Source organism: Penicillium malachiteum (assembly GCF_028827825.1).
Source record: "Penicillium malachiteum strain IBT 17515 chromosome Unknown utg000005l:1.0-9002435.0:326005.0-9005861.0, whole genome shotgun sequence".
NCBI classification, from domain to species: Eukaryota; Fungi; Ascomycota; class Eurotiomycetes; order Eurotiales; family Aspergillaceae; genus Penicillium; species Penicillium malachiteum.
Window position 1 is genome coordinate 2,694,447 of NW_026643099.1, and position 20,381 is coordinate 2,714,827.

At 48.4% G+C, this 20,381-nt stretch overlaps 9 protein-coding genes across 9 annotated transcripts; 6 read left to right on the forward strand and 3 right to left on the reverse strand.

The window, feature by feature from the left end:
- Window positions 1-340: 340 nt before the first annotated feature.
- N7483_011006 (putative prefoldin subunit 2) lies at window positions 341-1,025 on the forward strand (the record flags this gene model as incomplete). The annotated part of the gene is made up of 4 exons (XM_057094433.1): window positions 341-380; window positions 443-533; window positions 680-872; window positions 993-1,025. The coding sequence occupies 4 exons, from the start codon at window positions 341-343 to the stop codon at window positions 1,023-1,025; spliced, it is 357 nt and encodes a 118-aa protein (XP_056940404.1).
- Window positions 1,026-2,726: 1,701 nt separating this feature from the next.
- Window positions 2,727-3,760, forward strand: N7483_011007 (nuclear transcription factor Y subunit beta; the record flags this gene model as incomplete). Its single annotated transcript, XM_057094434.1, has 4 exons — window positions 2,727-2,886; window positions 3,182-3,292; window positions 3,349-3,476; window positions 3,536-3,760. The coding sequence occupies 4 exons, from the start codon at window positions 2,727-2,729 to the stop codon at window positions 3,758-3,760; spliced, it is 624 nt and encodes a 207-aa protein (XP_056940405.1).
- Window positions 3,761-4,865: 1,105 nt separating this feature from the next.
- Window positions 4,866-7,378, forward strand: N7483_011008 (Zn(II)2Cys6 transcription factor; the record flags this gene model as incomplete). Its single annotated transcript, XM_057094435.1, has 3 exons — window positions 4,866-4,932; window positions 5,102-6,206; window positions 6,268-7,378. The coding sequence occupies 3 exons, from the start codon at window positions 4,866-4,868 to the stop codon at window positions 7,376-7,378; spliced, it is 2,283 nt and encodes a 760-aa protein (XP_056940406.1).
- Window positions 7,379-8,144: 766 nt separating this feature from the next.
- On the reverse strand, window positions 8,145-9,335 carry N7483_011009 (TatD family hydrolase; the record flags this gene model as incomplete). The annotated part of the gene is made up of 1 exon (XM_057094436.1): window positions 8,145-9,335. The coding sequence occupies one exon, from the start codon at window positions 9,333-9,335 to the stop codon at window positions 8,145-8,147; it is 1,191 nt and encodes a 396-aa protein (XP_056940407.1).
- Window positions 9,336-9,754: 419 nt separating this feature from the next.
- N7483_011010 (uncharacterized protein) lies at window positions 9,755-11,086 on the forward strand (the record flags this gene model as incomplete). Its single annotated transcript, XM_057094437.1, has 1 exon — window positions 9,755-11,086. One exon carries the CDS (start codon window positions 9,755-9,757, stop codon window positions 11,084-11,086), a length of 1,332 nt encoding a protein of 443 aa, XP_056940408.1.
- Window positions 11,087-11,491: 405 nt separating this feature from the next.
- N7483_011011 (putative alpha/beta hydrolase) lies at window positions 11,492-13,429 on the reverse strand (the record flags this gene model as incomplete). Its single annotated transcript, XM_057094438.1, has 4 exons — window positions 11,492-11,848; window positions 11,937-12,888; window positions 12,917-13,020; window positions 13,091-13,429. 4 exons carry the CDS (start codon window positions 13,427-13,429, stop codon window positions 11,492-11,494), a joined length of 1,752 nt encoding a protein of 583 aa, XP_056940409.1.
- A 426-nt stretch (window positions 13,430-13,855) lies between these two features.
- On the forward strand, window positions 13,856-15,193 carry N7483_011012 (Spo7-like protein; the record flags this gene model as incomplete). The annotated part of the gene is made up of 1 exon (XM_057094439.1): window positions 13,856-15,193. The coding sequence occupies one exon, from the start codon at window positions 13,856-13,858 to the stop codon at window positions 15,191-15,193; it is 1,338 nt and encodes a 445-aa protein (XP_056940410.1).
- A 780-nt stretch (window positions 15,194-15,973) lies between these two features.
- On the forward strand, window positions 15,974-17,003 carry N7483_011013 (uncharacterized protein; the record flags this gene model as incomplete). Its single annotated transcript, XM_057094440.1, has 3 exons — window positions 15,974-16,013; window positions 16,105-16,342; window positions 16,403-17,003. The coding sequence occupies 3 exons, from the start codon at window positions 15,974-15,976 to the stop codon at window positions 17,001-17,003; spliced, it is 879 nt and encodes a 292-aa protein (XP_056940411.1).
- Window positions 17,004-17,247: 244 nt separating this feature from the next.
- Window positions 17,248-20,289, reverse strand: N7483_011014 (MCM DNA helicase complex subunit MCM3; the record flags this gene model as incomplete). Its single annotated transcript, XM_057094441.1, has 9 exons — window positions 17,248-17,284; window positions 17,345-17,370; window positions 17,415-19,349; window positions 19,409-19,672; window positions 19,727-19,832; window positions 19,905-19,951; window positions 20,007-20,058; window positions 20,112-20,130; window positions 20,217-20,289. The coding sequence occupies 9 exons, from the start codon at window positions 20,287-20,289 to the stop codon at window positions 17,248-17,250; spliced, it is 2,559 nt and encodes an 852-aa protein (XP_056940412.1).
- Between the last annotated feature and the right edge of the window lie 92 nt (window positions 20,290-20,381).

Here is a 20,381-nt window from a genome sequence, read left to right on the forward strand (position 1 = left end):
GAGAAGGAGCTTGATCACGATGGATATCACGGCTGGAATCTTGAGACAAACAGTGCAAACTGTTATCAACCACGTGACCTATATGCAATGGACAAGAGAGTCCTAACACCAGAGTGATGAATGAAGTTTCAGATATATTAAGAAATGTAGCGTTTAAATACTAAAGATTAACCTCGGGTTCTATTTCTATTATACCAGTGTTTGCCATCTGTGTGGCTGTAGTAAGAAACGGCCACTCTATCGGAGCCCGCCAACCACCAAGCGGCGGCCCCGCATCGTCATCTCAACTTTTGAGCTCCTTGTGCCGCATTTGCATTACTTTCAACGCCCCGCCATCACCATGTCGAGTCAAAAGCAGATTGATCCTAAGAAGCAGCAGGGTATGAAGAGACCTGGAATTCATGTAATGACAGCGCGCTAACCCAACTTCTCCTGTCTCTAGAGCTGCAGCTTCAGTACACGAATTTCAAGAACACCCTTCAACAATTAGCACAGAAGATCGGCGATATCGAGCAAGAGGCTGAGGAGCACAAGTGGGTGCCCCTGCAATCTATACCACACGATCAATTTTGAGGGCCCGGGGTCATGTCATGCTACGATAAACCGCGGAAATGCCTCAAGACCTCGATGGATTCATTCAGATAATTTGGATATTAATTCGAGATTTTTGTTGGTTTAGGCTCGTGATTGAAACACTTGGTCCCCTCCCTGAAGAGCGGAAATGCTTTCGAATGGTGAACGGAGTCTTGGTTGAGCGCACTGTGAAGGAGGTTCTTCCAAACCTTAAGACCAACTCAGAGGGACTGCAACAAGTCCTGGAGGATATGTTGAAGCAATACAAGACCAAGCAGACAGAGCTGGATACCTGGAAGGTGAGCTTTTTCAATTTTTATGAACTGCGGAGCAAGCTACGTCGCATTCCATTCCGATTTCCCGTGTTGCAGTAGACACTTGCAATATAAGCGCATGATGCTAACCTCTCTGTAATATAGAAAAAGAACAACATTCAGGTTGTGCAACCTTGATTGGAGACCCTTATATTAATTGATTTGATTCCTGGCTCCCTCTACTGTCAAATGGGGGACTCATCTACAAGGCTATACGGAAGCAAGAATTAGTACTGGCGTTAATGGATTCGACATTAAACTAGAATCTTAGCATGGTTTATTTTGATCATGACTGAATGAAAAGTTGGAAATCTCAATCAATCTACTAGTATAACTTCACATTTTTAAGTATCTGCAGTCTTTACACTGAGTAGATCATAATTCATCCAACTCACATATGCATACACAGCCTCCGAGCACTCAAATTTAATCCAGCGTCATTCTCATACTTCCCTCACTTCCAATACCGAATGCCCAAAATCCGGATTATCTGAGGCATACAATAAAGTTTGGATCCTCCTTATGCAGGTATGATTTATGCAAGCCTGAGTGCCTAAATGTAGAGTAGATCTTTCTAGAGACCGTTGGGTTGGGCCTTCAAACCCAACTCATGATGCAAGACGGACGGCCGAAAATGCCAGCATGGTAAGGCATGCTGGACTAGGTTCGTTTGACGGAAGAAAATGTTTCAAATAGAATTGATTGGGTAGCTATATGCATCTTGAATGTAGCTTCATCATAGGTTTAATGCTTTAAAAGATGTATGGAGACTTAGGTATGTATTATAAATACTATATAATACCATTTTTACTCATTAATTGAGCCACTATCTACGGCCAAATCTCAGGGCAAACAACTGGATCTGTAAATAACGGTAAATACAGAGCTCCCGCGATCGGATGGAACTGCGACCGGAAGCTCTTCTCCTCGTAACTTCTCTAACATTGTTCAACCTCCTTTCATCTCAGAGGGAGTTTTCATCATCTGGTCATCAGCTTCAAATTCTAGTTAATCTTTCGCAACTCGGTTAAGATCATAATTCTGACACTTCCCTGGAAACTGTGGTGGTCGATAATCTGATAAAACACGCGATATCTACTTGGTAAGTAGCCAACCCGAAGGCGTCCTTCGATCAGGGAGTTCTGGTTCGCCAATTGACCTCAGCCTGGATGGGGACCCTCTTCCACACCATTCGCGCGCTCTGACCTTAAACCATAACCCCAGACGAATCGGAACAAATTAGTAGATTCCAATCATTTGGATATTCTCTTTTACCCGATAAAGGTAGTTTCCATGTTTTAACCCCTCCCCCTTAAGCCCCCTGCGCAACGTGCGACCGTCAGACAGTTGGGCTCCTCCTCCAATCTGACCCACCGACGCTTTCCGCGTTGCATCCCGCGTCACAATCTATTAGCTAGCTTTCACGAGACGCGCATAATTGTTGTTTGCACTGCATTGATCGGTGCAACGTGATCGCAATCCGCTTGACGGCTCGAACCCTTTTCGATTTCTAATCCATTCCTTTTTTGGGACGAGAGGCTAATCGGGTGTCATTGCGCGCGTCAGTACAGGTAGCCACCACGCATTATTGCCAAATCCCCCGCTTGGCGGACACTGTTTCTCTTGAGGCTACTGTGAAGCGGTTCCCACCCAGCCAATACCCAGCCCCATTCCTTTTCCGGTCCTGTCCTTGCAGTCGGGCTCTCTATCGGAATAGATCGCGCGCCAGGCACTCAGATCTGACGTGGTCCTGCCAGCAGAGCCAAATCACGCCCCAGGCCCCGGATTTTTGTCGCCCAAAATCTTAAGACTAGCGCATTTTTCAAACCACTCATAACCATGTCGTCGGCCTCGCCCTCCAAGGAACCGGAAGTCGACCCCGAGGTTCAATCGGGTGAAGAGCAAGACCAAATGGACAAAGACCAACACGATCCCTCTGCGCATGGGCAGGGCGAGTTTGAAGTGAAGGAGCAAGATCGGTGGCTTCCGATTGCAAATGGTTAGTTGCGTCCACATGCAGCCTTTTCTGTTGTTCTGATTTGCGCGTACCTTACTGCTGGCTGGCCACTGCCGGTTACTTTTGGTCTTCCCCGCCTTTTACCCTCCCTCTTTTACAGGCCCACCTCATTCATCTCAATTATTGTTAAGTCTTTGTTCTCAACGGAATATATATTCTTGTTGTGACAAGGCCATTTGATTCGCCCCTATTGAGAACCCCAAAATCGCCCGCACCAATATCTTCGCATAGCTTCGATTTTCAAATGCAACATAATGCTAATGCTTTCTCACCATAGTTGCTCGCATTATGAAGCTGGCTTTGCCTGAGAACGCAAAGATCGCCAAGGAGGCCAAGGAATGCATGCAAGAGTGTGTGAGCGAGTTCATCTCTTTTATCACCAGCGAGGGTAGGTCTTACATACAACTTGATGTTTTCGCGGTCTGGTATTGATGAATTTAATAGCATCCGAGAAGTGCCAGCAAGAGAAGCGCAAGACAGTCAATGGTGAAGATATCCTATTCGCTATGACATCACTTGGATTTGAAAACTATGCCGAAGCGCTGAAGATTTACCTTTCCAAGTACCGCGAGGTGAGTCCTGCTTAACGGATTGTACCCCTCACAAGTCAAGAGACTGATCCTTATCATAGACCCAATCTGCGCGTGGCGAGAATCAGCCCCGACCCGGTAGCAGTGGATATGGCGCACCACCTGGGGCCGCCGCTCAAGGCCGCCCTACAGGCTTCCCAGAGGGTCCAGAAGGCGCTAACAGCATTCTGAACGCCGGCTTAGATCCATCAGACCAAGATGCCTCAGCATATGGGTATCCTCCTATGGTAGGCCAACCCCATAACGGTGCAGGTGACTCGTATTAAAGGGATTGAACGTGAAAGAGATGGCGTCGATAGATTGCTACCTTTTTTCGATCATTATGAGTCCAAACAGCATGAGGTGTGAGGGCGTCCTTGGTTTATTCTCATAGGGGTTCTCGGCACTCTGTACTGATCTCGCGGTTACTTTATGAAGCGCATGGGAGGGAGCAATATCTCAGACTCTGGCTGTTCATGAACATTACACAGTGGATATGCGAGATGGGGCTCGAGATCGGCTTCTGCCTTTGGTTTTTTATTGAATTTTTTTTTGACATTCTTTTTCTTTATCTTTTTATCTGGCGACATGCAGACTCCTTCAGTCGAGGACCATTCGCCTGGTTGTTATTGGAGTTTTAACGGGAATTCATGGGCGGATATATGATCTGGGCAAGCTTGTACTTATGATGTCTTTTCTCCAAGTCCCTTGAGGTCGATTAGAAGCAAGACAAACCCTACGATTATACTTGATATCCGCTTGCTTATCCCCGGGCAATCGACTTGAGCCCTGTTAAATGGGTTTAACTTGCAACTCCCCGTACAACCAGATGTCTCAGGCTGTATCCATGTCTAGGTGGACATATGGATGTACTATTGTTGCTACTTAAGTACTTCGTAGTAGTTGATTAGACCTTGTCTTTATCGACTTAGCCATGATTGGCCATATATATGGGTTGCAGATGGGCCCAATCCCACGCTACTGTACCGAACGAACTACACGTTCAATGTCTCAATTTCTCCTGATCCTGCTTCTTCTCTTAACATTTCAGCTCGTTCTTAGTCTATCTATCATCTTTTTTTCATCCCCCTATTCCTCTGTGAAAAATAACTAGGATTTCTCCAATTCTGGCCCTATCTGTTACATAATCCACCACAGAAAGTTCTCCGCATCCACGTGAGCTCCACCGGACCCGATCCCGCAGTCCTCGCTTTCCCGAACTTTTTCGCTTTCGCTGTCGCATAGATCGTCCCTCTACCCTCGGCAATCGGTTGGCCTGACCCCATGATGCCCTGAATTATACCAGCATCAGGTTTTTCCTCAGCGAAGAGAGCGAAGAATGCCGAGTCGTGGACAATCTGCAAATAGAATGATGCCGATGGTCCTTCTATCATGTCCTCCGTCCACGATAACGCCTCCTCGCCGCTCCCGGTTGATGGGGTGAGCAAGCGCAAACAGGGTAGGAAACCCCCTCATAGGCTCATACTGTTTGGAAAGTCGGCATTGCATATAGGGCATGGGCCTGCGTCGATCAGGGGGGGAACTTTGCATCTTACCCATCAAATTGGATGCCCGATGAACAAGAGAGATAAATGGATTCGCTGACCGGTGACTCAAAAATGCCCTAGGTTCTGCGGCCTGTGTTCACTGCCACCGGCGCAAGGTTCGCTGCGATGCCCGAGTTGTCGGAACCCCCTGCACCAACTGTCGCACCTCTGGCAAGCCTGACTGCCGCATCCACGAGAAGAAAAAACGTCTCGCAGTGCGCTCGATTCTTGATCCCGTTCCGATCCGATCTCGGCCATTACCGACATCTGATCATGCAGCCCACCCTACAACTTCAGCCGGCACGCCGCTGCCGCCAAGCTTTCCAACTGCATTTGGGGGTGGTGTCCCTGCAATTGCAAGCAATCCCCCGCAGCAAACCTTCCTGTCCAATGCCGCGGAGCCGTTTCGCCAAGGCCCAGACCTGTCACACGCCCATGAAGCGCACACGGAGATGGAACAACACCTTGTGAAACTGATTGATGAAGAAGAGTCTGGCCGGAGAGAGATCCAACGAGGCGTGCGAGCCTTTTATGTGGGCCATGAACACTCTAATATGTCGTTCCTTATTCGTCAGCAGCGAGACCAGGATGACGATGTATACCATTTCGCCAGCAATGAGATTCCCAGGCGACAAATGAAGACTGGCCATGATCAGCTTCTCATGGATGCGCTCACACTTCCTGAACCGGCCTTGGCGGATGAGCTAGTCCAAGCATACTTCAACTTTGTCAACCCAGGATATCCAATTGTCGACGAGGACCTGTTTATGACACAATACCGAAATCGAGATCCCGCAGATCCTCCCCCAATTCTGCTACTCCAGGCGATCCTTCTGGTTGGAGCTCATGTCACCCGTGGGAAAGCTGACCGCGACGCTTTGAAAGAGATCTTCTTCCGCCGCACCAAATACCTCTTCGACAACCGTATCGAGCGCAACCGGGATATTCTAGTTCAAACAGCCTTGTTATTGACTTGGCATTCGGATAGCGCCGACGATGATGTCGCGGCGGATGCTCATTTTTGGGTTGGTGTGGCTGCCCGAATCGCTACCGGCTTGGGAATGCATCGCAATCCCGTCTCAGGCCGTTTTGTTACTCGAGATAGGCGAATGTGGAGACGCACCTGGTTCATTCTAGTACAGTTTGATGTCATGATTTCTCTTTCATATGGTCGGCCACAGGCGATGTAAGCAGTTTTGATTTGATATTCTTTGCTATGATTCGATTCTAATATTCCCTTTGTTTAGCAACCTGGACGACTCTGACGTTTCATCATTAACACTGGCCGATTTTGAGAATTGTGGGCCTCACGTGCAAGCCGAATTCGTGATACACTTCACCGAGCTGTGCACCATGATATCTTATCTTATACGGGACCGGTTCGGCCTTAGGGCCAGCGATGAGCGACGGAAAGCCGTCCTCCAAGAAGCGGACGAGTCCCTGGCGAACTGGTCATTAAAACTTCCCGACAACCTACGGCTCCGAGCGTCTGATATGGATCCATGGTCTGCTATGCTGCATCTCACTTATAACAACTTCCTTATTCTACTTCATCGACCCCATCCAAGAGCATCGGCTTACTCCGACGACTATGGTCCTCATGACGCCGAGATTTGCAGTGCTGCTGCTGGAGTGATTGCTTCTATCTTCGAGGAGTTGAGACTCAATGATCGACTGAAGTTCTTGTGGTACACCGGTGTCCACACGTTGTTCACGGCCATGATCCAAGTCCGTGTGGAACTTCGCTTCTCCAATCCGGTCCTTGCAATTAATGCGCTCCGCCGATTCGACTCTGCGTCTTACTCATTACGAGAATTAGCCCAGTACTGGGTTCACGCAGGCACGATTCTCCGGCTCTTCGAAGACTCCAAGCGTCTCCAGGAAGACTTGCGAATGGCAACTAGCGACCGGTCCAAGTCATATAATGGCATTCCATCCTCCAGCAAAATGCCTCTCACGGCCGCCGAGGCAGCTGCCGCCTTGCAGGCTGTACACACACCACGGCCCATGTCTTTTGGTGTCCCGACACCTGAATCCTCACACACGCCAATGCAGCAGTCAACACTATCACCGCAACCGAACCCGCAATTCGATAATTGGATCACAGCGCCTCTTCGACTCAACGTCGGCCCCCTGGAAAGAAACGACCCTTACTCGAACGCCATCCAGGTCGACCAAATGGACCAAACCCGTGACTATCCTGATTGGAGGCAGCTGTTCTCCTTTACGGATTCTGATCTTGCAGTCCCCCATGCTGGCGAGAGTCTTCTCGAGCTGGAAGATGAATGGAGGCAGATCTACTGGCAAGATACACCGATGGCTGACCTAATTCAAGATACCACCTGGATTCCTGGTTAGATGTATTTTCATATTTTATGTTTATGACTCTCCTGGCACCAACACCAGATCTCATACATATTTTGGCTGTCTCAATCTATGGCGCCAATCACACAGAACACCGTGACGCAAAAACGCTCCAAATCTCATGATGCCCAAATGGCTTCTTCCCAACAAAGATGCTCCCCTTCAATGGCCACCCTATCTTCTGTTTTATGAACCCATTCGATCTACTTCGAGATTTGCCTGTAGAGCTTTTGGGCACGATCTACCACCCCACCATATGTCTATACAAAACATTTTCCGAAGACAATTGATTCCATGGCACCCCTCATACTACACCCTTCATGCCATTGCTTCGTAACCTCACGATGAGACGAGATACGCAAGGCACGGACGACTCCAGGCTCTCAAAAGCTTTCAGTACGATACCATGTCGTGATTGATGATATAAACATTTCCTTTTCTTTCTTCGTTTCTTTCGATAGAATTATATACGCTTGTTACATAATTCCAAGAGATCTACAGATCTGATTTTCAAGTTGCTATGGTCTTAAAGTTCCAATTTTCTTTCCCTATTATACTACTAGTACTCCAGATGTCCTGTCCACTAGCAGTGCTCCAGGAAATTACTAGCATAATCCGAGTCCTTTGCAATTCGATTGAACAATTGAGGTTAACATTTGAAGGAATATACTCTATGTGCTATATGATAAGAATAATGCCTCTGAACCCCTGGAATGCAACTTGAAACTCAAGTGCTTGAATGATTGAGCCCAAGGTGCTTCTAGCCAAATACAAAACGATTCCAATTGTCGGCGAGTTGTTGCACACCTTTTCTCAGCTCCCAGCCCCGGACCTCACAAATCTGACGAGTCACATCCTCGAGCAATTCATCCATCTGTGGCCCAGCAGTATGGAGATCACTTTCAATCAAAATTCGATCCTCGGGTAGCAGCTTGATCACATCACTAACCTTCCGCGACCCCACGCCACTGAAATTGATGAGTGAAGAGAATGAGAAATATACGTCAGAGGGGTTCTTCTTGTCCATGAATTGCCGAATAGGCTCGACAGGCCCAGCGTAGGAATGCATGCAAATCCGTGGAGGGAAAGGTGCAGGAGTTGAACACGCATCTTTGTTTGAGTTGCCCTGCTCCTGATCGCCTGCCTCATCCTCATCTTCTGATATTGCTCCCTCCGCATCCTGGCGCCTCTCCCGCTCCCGCCGAGACAAAAAGACCTTCTCGTGTCCAGACCATAGCTCTTTAAGGGTGTCGAAGACCGCACCGTGCGCCTGTACACTGTGTACCGAGACAGCGCGTTGCATCTCACCCGCAAGCCGAAGCTGAGCTTTGAAGATTGCCCTTTGGTGTTCTATCTTCACTCTATATGGCGAGAGTTTTCGGCCTTCTCGTGACCCGGGTGTGACTTGTTCATCTCGACTTTCTAGTTCTTTTGATGTCCATGCACCGGGCAATCGAAACGATTTGTCCAAGCCGATCTCGCCGATAAGCGCATTGGGAAATAATTCCAGACGTTCCCTGGTCTCAGCTATGAGTTGGGGGAGGGATTTCGGAGTTGGAAGGAAGTTGAGGTACTCTGTGTCTTCAGCTACTGCAGGTGCAAGAACTGCTGTGTAGTGTGTCTTTTTCTGGCTGGCTAGCTCTGCGTCGCTAGCGATATCTTTTGATATCGTCCCTACTGAGCCTGGGCTATCTATCAGGATTTGATGCGAGAACCATGGATGCCAGCCAAAACAAGGTACTATCCGATCTCGTTGATCATTTTGGCCGGATTGACCATTTAGAGATTGTGCAGTCTGCTGTACGAGGTCTTGGTCTTCTCCGCGAGTACCCATGATAGTCAATGTGCTAGCCTTCATGTGGGGTATGCTAGCAATGGAGGTCATGGTATCTGTAGGGTGGCAATGTGCATCGTGAATACCAATATCCCAAGGGAAATCATGACCAGACATATCGAAAACTTTTAAGTGTTAAACCAGAAGGTTGTTTATTCCGCATATCACGTCAAAGCTTTTGGGTGGGATGATGTAAGTGGGGGGGATTTCAATTTCCAAGGTTGTCACATGCAAGTTCTCCGCATTATTGAAACTTGAACCCAATAATAATCTTCAAGGATTTGAACATTCAGACCAATCTGACTAGATTAAACCTGGGGTTTATTGGTTGATTTGGGATGAGATATTGTACATAAGCTATGTTTGCCCTGTTTGTTGTATATGATAATCCGGGGTAGTGATTAAAAAGGCAAGAGCAACCCAGTTCAAATGTTCTTTCCCCTCTCAAGTCTCACTTTCCTTTCAGGGAAGGTGCTAACAACTTCAGATCTTTGGATCCTTCCTTGGATTCATTATCTATTCCATCTGGGGACATCATGGGGACTCTCATCACATTATTCACATTACCAATCCTTTTACTCATTTCAATCCCACTCGTCATTTCAGCTGGTCTGACCATCTCTCTAGCCGTATTCACCCTTCTTCTACAGATATTTGTGGTCTACTTGGAAGTGGGTGTTGCACTAGTCATCAACTTCTTTACTCCGCCAACTTCAACCTCGACATCGTCCTTTCTTACATTTGCACCATCTGAACCTCCAACACCAGCTGCTGGTAACTCCCGACGAAACTCAAACTCAACATACAATTTAATCCAATCTCGTCGTATCAATGATACACTCTCGTCCTGGGGGTTTAACGGATTCCAAGACGATCTCTCGAAAGGCAAGAAAAAGAAATATGCCCGCAGCATGGTCGAAGCTCATCATCTTCCCAATGGACCATTATCTATGAGCCATACCGGTCTCCCTGTTAGTGGAGATGAAAGACGTGATTTTGAAGGTGTAGGCGGTTGGCGTTCATACCCAGATATCTCATCTCGAGCCTCGAAACCACGCAGTGTCCACTCGGCACAAGAAAAGCCTCTTAGCTCGAGATCTTCATCATCAGCACATAGCATCGCTGGCGAGGTCGATGCTGATCCCGATGCTGATATTGACGCCGATGAACGCGCCTGGTTATCTCTCAACCACCGTCTGGAGCTCCCATCTCAAGTCGTGACTTTTGGAGCTAGCTCAGCACTGAACAGTCCTACACATCTGGATTCACTAGCTAGCTCATACGCACTACTACCTTCTGCTTCTTCTAGTGTCTATAATGCACGTGCAAATACTCATGCAAACCTTCAACCATCTTCATCAGATAGACGCAGACACCATCATCGTTCACATACAACTTCTGCTCTTTCTAGTTCGGATATTGGGACAGGATCTGGTCTTTCTCTCTCTTTGTCCACTAGGCCAGATTATTCATCGAGTCGTCCGGTCTCTCCATCTACAACACGACATCAATTTATGACTCCACAGCCCTACTCACCTTTCCAACCTCGTTCGACTATGTGCCCACAGCCAACTACTAGTGTATCGCAAACCAATATCCACGCCGCGGCAGGAACTAGTAACAGCAGTACAAGCGCAGGTGGAGGATATTTTGCCCTCTCGCGGCCTGGTGCAGGTTCTGTGCCTTCTTTCTCAGTTGTGGGAAGTCCCGTTTCTAGTGGCTACACGACACCTGCATCCGAGGAACGTGATTCCGCATTGCAGCTTACTCGCTTTATCGCACATTATCCTACTAGTGTGAGGCATCGAAGGCGGAGTCTTCCGGGTCCTCATGCGAGGAGGGTCTCTATCGGGGAGCGGTTGAGTTGAGTTGGAGGATGAGGTTACGATTTCCAAGAATATTAGGACTCGCCAACGTTGAATCATGAATGAAGGATCTACGTACTCATTTAGATCTCAATCATACACATACTATGTATCTTCAATTTAAACTACCTTGATTATATGGGATTGAAATAGGAGAACTTGAATGTAAATATGAGCCAAATTTCCGTTCAGATCTATGTCTAAAAACAGCCTGCGAGATACATGTTTGACACAGAGCAAAGATCGATGAAAAGAATCCCCATACACCGAAAACATACAAAACTCCCGGTGGGACATCAATACAAGAAGTCCCATCAAACGCTCCGAAACCATTTATTCATAGAGCATTATGCATGGACGATGCATTGCTCAGAAAGTGCATCGCCATAGGTGATCTCCAAGGCATATCTATGCCGCCCTCTCCCGCTTATTGACATCCTCCATCTCGGACAAGATCACTCGATTAAAGTCCTCCCATCCGTCCAAGTACAGGTGGTGTCCGGCCCGATTGATCACAACAACCTTCGCAGAACCTTGCTCTTTCTGTCGCTCTTCAGGAGAGGCATCTGCAAGAACGCGACGTTGCTCTTCTTCTAGACGAGCCACCGCGGCGTGACCACCTGTAACATCCATCCAGTCGTGGTCACCGTACATGAAAACAATAGGAAGACCGTTCTCTCGTCGGGGAGTAGGAGATACGGGGGGGGACATCTGAGGCAAGGACAGGAGGGGCAGATACACCATCTGATGTAGATTCTTGAGATACTGCTTTCTTTGAGAAGATAGAGCATGAGGTAGCTGTTTCGGTGAGGTTTGGTGGCGCGTTGCCGGATTCGATCATCTGGCGACCCACGGTGTGGATGCGGCGAATGAGAGGGCTACGGGCAAATGCACCTGGAGCAAGGATGTATGCCAGTGCATACTCGCCACTGCCACGTTGACTGAAAATAGAGTAGGAGTAGTCATGGAGCGCCTTGGCTTCCTCGGCTGGGAGGTGAGAAAAGCGGCGTGAGGTCCATCCGGACACCAATCGAGGACCAAAGGGACCTGTCCAGCGCACAAGGCTGAAAGGTGAGACATTAGCCTCCCATAAGTAGGAGAACCACTTGGGCATATTGCGACGTGGCGGTTGGTTTGATGCCTGTGCTTCGGCGTTGCGACCTGTGATGAAGCTGCCATCGCTGGTCTTGGGAGTCGCACCGGAGGCAGTGATCTCCCGTTGGTCCTGAGTGAGTTCGCTGGGGAGTGTTGATTCAGATGGCTCGGTCACCTCTGCAGTAACTGCATATGGGTCTTCTGGGATACCCACAGGCGAGGCGAGGATCAGCTTGTTAAGATGACCAGGGTATTTGAGGGCATACGCGACAGCCATGTAACCTCCCAAACTATGTCCGAGTAGAGTAAAGCGATCAATTTTACGCTTGACGCGCCATTCCTCCAATGCATCAACAAACCAAGCCTCTGCTTCACGAATGGCCTCTTCGCGGTCCTTTGCCTTGATCTTGAAAGGTGGCCGTGTGCTTCGGCCCATGCCCAGCATATCGAGCGCATGGAGCTGCCAGCCCTTCAACCGGCTCAGTGGCTCAAAATTCTTGTAGAAGAACCCAAGCCCAGCGCCGTATCCGTGCAGCATAACCAAATGCTGATCAGCCTCCTCGCCGACTCTCTCTACTGAGAACTCGTTCAGAGCCCGATCTTTTCCGCTCAGCTCCACCATGCTGGAGCTCCACCGACGAGGACCATAGGGATCATTGCGAGAGTCGGTCGAAATTTCGCCTTGCTGCTGGTGGTCCGCAGATTGTAGACTGCTGGGGGGGATTTCCGTTGGGGAACTCTGATGTGTTACCCGTCTGTAAATGGGTGGGGACTTGGTGACCTAGGTAGGGGAGATAAGAGAGGACTTTATGTTCAGCAGCAGCAGCTGGTAGTCGAGCCCACTGTAGTAGAGAGAAGAGAGCTTAGCATATACTTGTAAATATTAGGGCGCGGGATTTCCTCTTTACTCACCCATTGACTGAATCCCTCACGGTATCCCAACGGAAAGAAAGCGTTGGCGGCTCGAGCTCCAGCAGCAGCGCCGGCTGCATATGGAGTACCCTCGCGGCCTTGCTGGGATGAGCTGCGATTACCGTGTTCACGGACATCTCCGTCCGACGATTTCAGAGATTCTGACGCCATTGAAGAGGACTTGCGACGGCCAGTTGAGTAAGTGGCAAAGAGTACAAAACGTTGAGTGTAAGCCCTTTGTCGGGCCAGAAGAGGGGCAAGTCTAGTAAAAGTGACCTTATGTGAACCAGATAGACAGATATTTCCTGTCACTGGGAGAATTCGAGCCACGATTCTCATGGGAAAAGGGTTGAAATACAAAAGAAAAGAAAAAGGCGTTAAACCTTGGAAGTGACCGGAGACAAATCAGCCACGCCGCTTAACCCCGACGAGGCAACAAAGTATAGGGGAACGGAGGAATAAGAAGTCCGATTCCCTTCCAAATATAGAAAAAATGAAGTAGTATAGTCATATATTTAGTCAAATTTGATCAACGAAGAAACTATAGATAAGAATAAAATAAACAAGTGATATACCTCGGTATGGAGTATGCGACAAGGGGAAAAGGCGGAAGGAGAAAAGCAATGATGTCGCGATCTGCAGATTCCACTTCTCTTCAACTTGAACTTCCCTGAGTTATGAAGACTAGATTAGGCCACATCGGCCGTTGAAGTTCCAGTGTTTCTTCCATTTCTTTGTGAATTTATTCCTTATTCCTTGTTCACTATGGCTTCCCCTTTAGATCAACTTGTGAAAGGCGCTCCTGTCCCCGAGGTCCGCGCTCCCACTCCGGAGCCATTGTCAACTACTTCTACACAATCTGCTTCTTCCTCACAACGTCCTTCAACTCCTGATCCATTAGCATCCCTTCCTTCTTCGCCGCCGCAGATCTATTTGAACCTATTGATCCTCGAAGCATCACTTCGCGCTCAGTACCTGGCCCTTCGTGAACGCCGCCGCCAAAATACGTTCTTCCTACTCCTCCTAGCAGCTTGGATTGCTTATTTTGTATATGCATTATTCCTTCGTCCTCGAGAAGATGGCCGGGGAGTGGGAGGCTCGGTATATTGGGTCGTTGAGATGGGGGAAAAGGTCGCCCTACTTGGCGGGGTCGTGACGGCGCTACTCGTCTGGGGAACAGGACAGTGGGAGCGTGGAATCCGCTGGCCGCGGCGCTGGCTCGCTGTTGCTAATCGTGGGTTGCGCACCATGAACACAAAGATCATCGTGATTCGAGGGCCTTGGTGGCAGGAATTGTTCTCATATGTCTCGTTCTTGTTTCCCTTCTCCGCGCCCTTTTTCCCCTCACCTAGCGGGAACTTCCACTTCGTTGAACGTCACTCCTCCGATAGACGCGGTAGTCGGCAGCACTACCAGCAGTACTACAATGGTGGTGATAGTGAATCGGGACTAGTTGAGGAAGATCTGAGTTCCGGTGGCGATTATATCCGTTTGCTATTGCTGCCCAAGTCATTCTCGCCAGAGTTTCGAGAGAACTGGGATGATTACCGTACCGATTTCTGGGAGAAAGAGAACGAGCGCCGAACTCAGCTGCGTCAGAAACTGCGCGAGCGCGAGCGCCAGCTTGCTCAGACTGAAGGCGGCTGGCTCTGGCGACTTGGCCTAGGCTGGCGCGCATCTCAGCGCCGTCGTCTGGTAGCTGCGACCTTGCACCGGTCACTGGAGGCGGACACGCCCAAGCCTCGACACCAGCATCCCTCATCCGTCTCTTCTCGGCTCACTCAAGATCATCGACCTGTACGCCGGCCTGAATCTACCCATTCCCGTACTTCATCTTGTAGTCCTGCTCCCGAGGAACGTCCTCCTTCTCGATCTGGACCAGGTCGTCCTCGCCGCGGAAGCACTACACCATCACTCTCAGGCGCTGAGCAGACCCCTCAACGAAAGAGGAAGGGCTCGAGAGCATCACGGCGTGGCCCATCGCCTCTAACACAGGCGCAGGTCCGAGAAGGTGTACGGACGCCATCATTTTCATCTGATGACTCGGGAATCTTGCCTTTGACCGAGAAGGAGAAAGAGGCTATACCAACTTCTGTACCTTAATTCAATAAGCCCAGATGGACTTACTTATCTGTATTATTATTTTCTGATGTAATTCAAGTCTTGTATAAGGTACGATGTAGAAAACCGAGCTGGCGATATCTGGATGTCCTGTCACAATGAGCGTAAATTAGGGAACTTCATATTCAACGTTACAGAGTATTCGCATACTGGCACATTTGGCGAACTTGAAGTCAAAACTCGGTACCCAGACTGTACATAGAAGCACCTCAGGTTTTGATGGAGGTGGCAGCACATGTGGTGGACCTTGGCGCCTCCAAGGCATTCAACTTGAACCCAACATCGAAGCGCTTCTCCCAGAGTACAAACATTTAAACAGACTACCTTGAATGTTATACGTATATTCCGCACCCATGATCCTTGCATCTGATGATGTCAAGATGCATTCAAGTTGCTGATTTGGTCTATTTTCATCACAAAGAACAGATAAAATAATGTCTCGCCATTGTATCAGAGTACAAAGCGCTCACAAAGAAAGCTATTAAGACACCCCCTTTATCTAATACTAGTAGTTCAGCTGAAGCTTTAGCTCCTCTCCTTTCTTTATCTAGCAGTAGATTTCAATATTAAAGATTGAAGGGTCCTTAATCGAAGGTTGGGACTATAACTTCCTCCTGCAGAGTTCAAGAACCCTCCAGGCTTGCCCTTCCATATACCAGTAGTAGCCTCGGGACGCAAACACACTAACATGTCGGACATAGATTGGGTCAATCTATCTCAATATCCTTTCTTTGATAAAAGAAAGTATCCATCAGCAGCAAAATGCGACGATATCGCGCGCTCTATAACAGGCGCTACGCAGGTAAGTCCAGTGGACACTCTCAGTACCCTAACATACTGTGTTATCTGCAGCGAGTGTCCTTCAGAAGAGAACTGGGTCATGATATTTCGAGAGAACAGCCCCAAGGCTAAGCCTCTTGACCATATTCTCAAACTGGCAAACGATACTTTTGGTCATTTGGCTTCTCAACCGATCTATCATGGTGATGTGGAAAATGCAAAGCCACCACTTTCTATCTATACCACACCTTGTCAGCCAGGCATATCACTTCTAAGTACTCTGCGCTGTCAAGTCTATCTATGTCGAGAACAAAAGGAGGAACACATTTACTTTATTCGGGATCTTGCAAGGTAAGTATGAAACTCATAGATACTTTTATCCCATTTTCATACTAACTTGGCCTTTTCAAGGTACTTCGCCCTATCTTGGGAGAATCCTCAACCCATGAAACCAAAAGAACTACTCTACATCCGTCAAGCAGGAATTCGCTATCAACTTCGACAATTCAAAGAACTTGAAGTAACACCTTCTATCCTTCCAACCGAAATGATAGATGAACTCATAGAGCTTCTGCCCCAATTGTTCAGTACCGAATATCCCTCCGTCTTAACGAACGGTAATCTATCTCTAGCAAATATCCGTATCGATGAGGAAACACGTCAAATCACAAGTATTGTCGACTGGTCTCTAACAAAAGTCTTGCCCTTTGGTATGGATCTTGATATCCTTTCCCTTGTGACAGGTTATATGGGCTTAACGGAATGGAAAGATTACAATTGTAAGAGGGTGCTGGTGGATTGCTTTTGGGAAGAGTTCTTCGCTTGTTTGCCGAGGACTGTCCTTACACGGGATGTTAGTCTGGAAGATATTAGATTTCTTGCAGAACAGGCGGCTAAAGTTGGGGCTATTCTGAGATATGGATTTAAGAGACGGGCAGATGGATCTTCGGATGGAGAGGTTTCGATTTCTGATAGAGAAATTGTGCAGCTTAGAGCGTGGTTTGGGGTTTAGTATCATCTGATAGCTGAGAGGTAGTAGTTCAAATGAAAGAGACTGATGGAAAGGGATGTTAAGTGGTCATAGTATTAAACATTGAAATGCATATATTCTTAATAAATGACTCGTTAATCCTTAGCTCTAACTCCATACTCCATACACAAATAGAACTATGATATCATCCCAATGCAACGACTACAAAACATGCTCATGAACAGGCTAGAAAACTAGCCCAGAAGTTTTCCGTAAAACCCAGGGCTTAGATACGGTAGACATGGTCATCATCCTCAAGGTACCTAATCAAAATAAGTTAGTTAATTATGATATTTTCAAGATCGAATGTATAGGTCACTCACATCAGTAGATTGTCGTCGTTCATCTTCTGAAGAGCCTGCAAGGCCTCGGCTGGGGGAATACATGTGCAACACCATGGCTGGGGGAGGCCTGGATAGCATCGTTGACTTCCTTGATCAGTTCGGTGACAGAGGCTTCGTCGCCACTACCGAAAACACGGTTGCCCATGAGAGAACCCAACACCTGTCGGAAGACGCCGTAGCGCTCGGTTGTGATAGGGTTGATCGCCGAAGCGGTGGACTGTGAGTTGTCGGTCTCCGACTGCACAAGCTGCGAAGCCGGCTGAGAAGATGCCATAGACATCTGGGATTCGGACTGCTGAGTGCGCGTGGTTTGGCTTGTGCGAGTACGTGAAGCACGCGGGCTTGCTGAGTAGAGACTCTGGTCCTCATCGACGGTGGTGCTGGCGCCACCACGGGAGCGCGTAGTACGTGCTGGGGTAGTTGAAGGCTGGCCTCGGAAAGTTGTGTCATCATTATCTTCATTATCAGAGTCACTGTCATCATCTGAATCGTCGTCGAAGGTCTGGACCTTGCGACGCTTGCGGCGGCCATCTTCCTGCATTTCCTTGAACATGGCAAATCGGAGGATAGCCTCGGCATGCTTAGCATCCTTCTCATCGACACGGTTTGACAGACGGGCCTTGGCATGGGCGGTAGCTAGACGAATCAATGTCTCAAGGGTACGGGGAGTAATGGGAGAGGTACGGCGCTGGTTGTTGGAGATGTCTTCGTTTCGGAGAGCAGAGTATGCGGCGATGATGTGATCGGCAGCACCCTTGGTCAAGACGGGCTTGACTCGGGACTTGGCGTACTGAATGTACTTCTTGATGAATGGAATGCTAATAATTTCCACATTCTTGTTGCGGTTGCGGCCATTGGGGATCATGCCGCCGTGAAGCATGACGTTGAACTTTTCAAAGACCTCGGTGGGTTGGTTAGCATCTTGGCGGTCCTCAATGCCAACACCCAGGGTCTGGTTGAGTTGTTCGCGAACAGGGGCACCCTCCTCTGTTCCAGGCTGACGGTATCTGTGCATGCGGAGGACGTGCTCAGAGATAGTACGGTCCTTAGCATCCTCGATATCGTCTGTCACGACGAACAGCAAATCGAAACGGGAGAGGAGGGAATCTGGCAGAGCGATGTTCTTGTGAGGATCCTTGTGAGGATCATACTGTCCAAAGACCGGGTTCGCCGCAGCCAAGACACTGCATCGGGCATTCAGACTTGTGTGAATACCGGCCTTGGCGATGGTAACAGTCTGCTGCTCCATGACTTCGTGAATGGCAACACGATCCACATCACTCATCTTGTCAAACTCATCGATACAAACCACACCACGATCACCAAGAACCATGGCACCGGCCTCCAATCGACGTTCGCCAGTCTCCTTGTCAGAGGTGACAGCTGCAGTCAAACCAACACCGGATGAACCACGACCAGTAGTGGCAATGGCCAGCGGGGCAGTGTTCAAAACGAAGCGCAGAAGCTGGGACTTTGCGGTAGAGGGATCACCAACCATCAGAATGTTGATGTCACCACGCAAGTGAGTACCGTTGTCCAAGTTTTTCTCCATACCACCGAGAAGCATCAGCAGAATAGCCTTCTTAATGTAATCGTGGCCATGGATACTGGGTGCTAGCGAGTGTGACAGAAGCTCAAAGACATTCTTCTTCTTGGCGATTTTGTTAATGTTTCGGATATCAGTATCCGTGATGGTGGCCTGCGCAATACCACCACCAGATTTCGAGGAAAGTTGAATAATGTTGTTGGCCATCACAACTGTACGGAAAGTCGAGGATCCAGAACCAGCATTGCGGTTACCAAGGGTTCTATAAGTTCCGACCAACTGGATTCTGTCACCAGGCTTGGCCCTGTCGACAAGGTCATCATCCAGAATAACATCGACACTTCGGGGGAGCTGTCCTGCGGGGGCTCTCTCAGGCATTTCTTGGATGGAAATCGACTGGTGATCCATGTAGGTAGAGTAACCGTACTCGGTGATAAGCTTAGAGAGAGTTAGAAAAGTCTGTCTGTGCTGTTGAGAACCACACGGAGCATACTCACTGGGTTCTTCTCATCATCTTCCTGAGGGTACACATTCAAACTTGTGGCACCGCTCGCTGTCATAGTCTGATCCCGATACTTTCTAGACAAGAAACGATCCTTCTTCTCGCTGTAGTGAACACTCTGGATAATCTTAGGTCGGACCAATGAACACTTTGTAACAATACCCTCGAGGGATACCATGCGGTTGAGATGCTGGGATCCCAGCGTGCGTGGGTTGCAAGAAAATTCGCCAAATGCTCCGACATAGGCGCAGTAGTAGGTCTAGAATAAACAGTTAACTTGCCGTTCAACTTGATAGTGAAATACAGTACCCACCACTTCATCTGAGGTCTCCTTGGAAGGTCGGCCGGGCAAAGTCTTAACGACCTCTTTCAAAGCCCGATCGAAAGCTTCCGAGTAATCGAATGGGGAGGTGAGAAGACTATTATGACAAGAGAAAAATTAGCAAGTGAAAAAAACTTCCCATAGTTCAGAAATTCCAGTCGACTCTTACCCCTCAGCAAGTTCCCGATTGTGAGCTCGAATTTCGTCAATGCTAACCTGTGGGAACTGTTAGCAATTATTCAACCATCCGAAAGAAATAGCAAAAACACACTGTCAATCGTCGCAAGCCCCGGTTAAGCATAACCACAATGTCCGCTCGGTAGCTAATTGATTTTGTCAGAATCGTTCTTTCGTATTTTCAGTTCAATTGACGAACCTGCGCGCCCGTGCATCACCTGCATATCAAAAGAGCACACTGTTAGTAGACGTCCAAAATCATGTAAATTTTTTTAGGTATGGTTTTTCCTTGGCAAGGACTCACTCGGGTCGAGAAATTCGATAGCAGCACGCACGCGATCCTGCGCGGCCTCATCTCGTAGTTGAACGCCTTCCATGATGTCTGGTTGGGGGTATATGTGGTTGTGGGAAGCACCCGAGTCAAGGAGGTTTGGAAGGGGAGAGGTGAGATGAGTGCGGGTCCCGATCA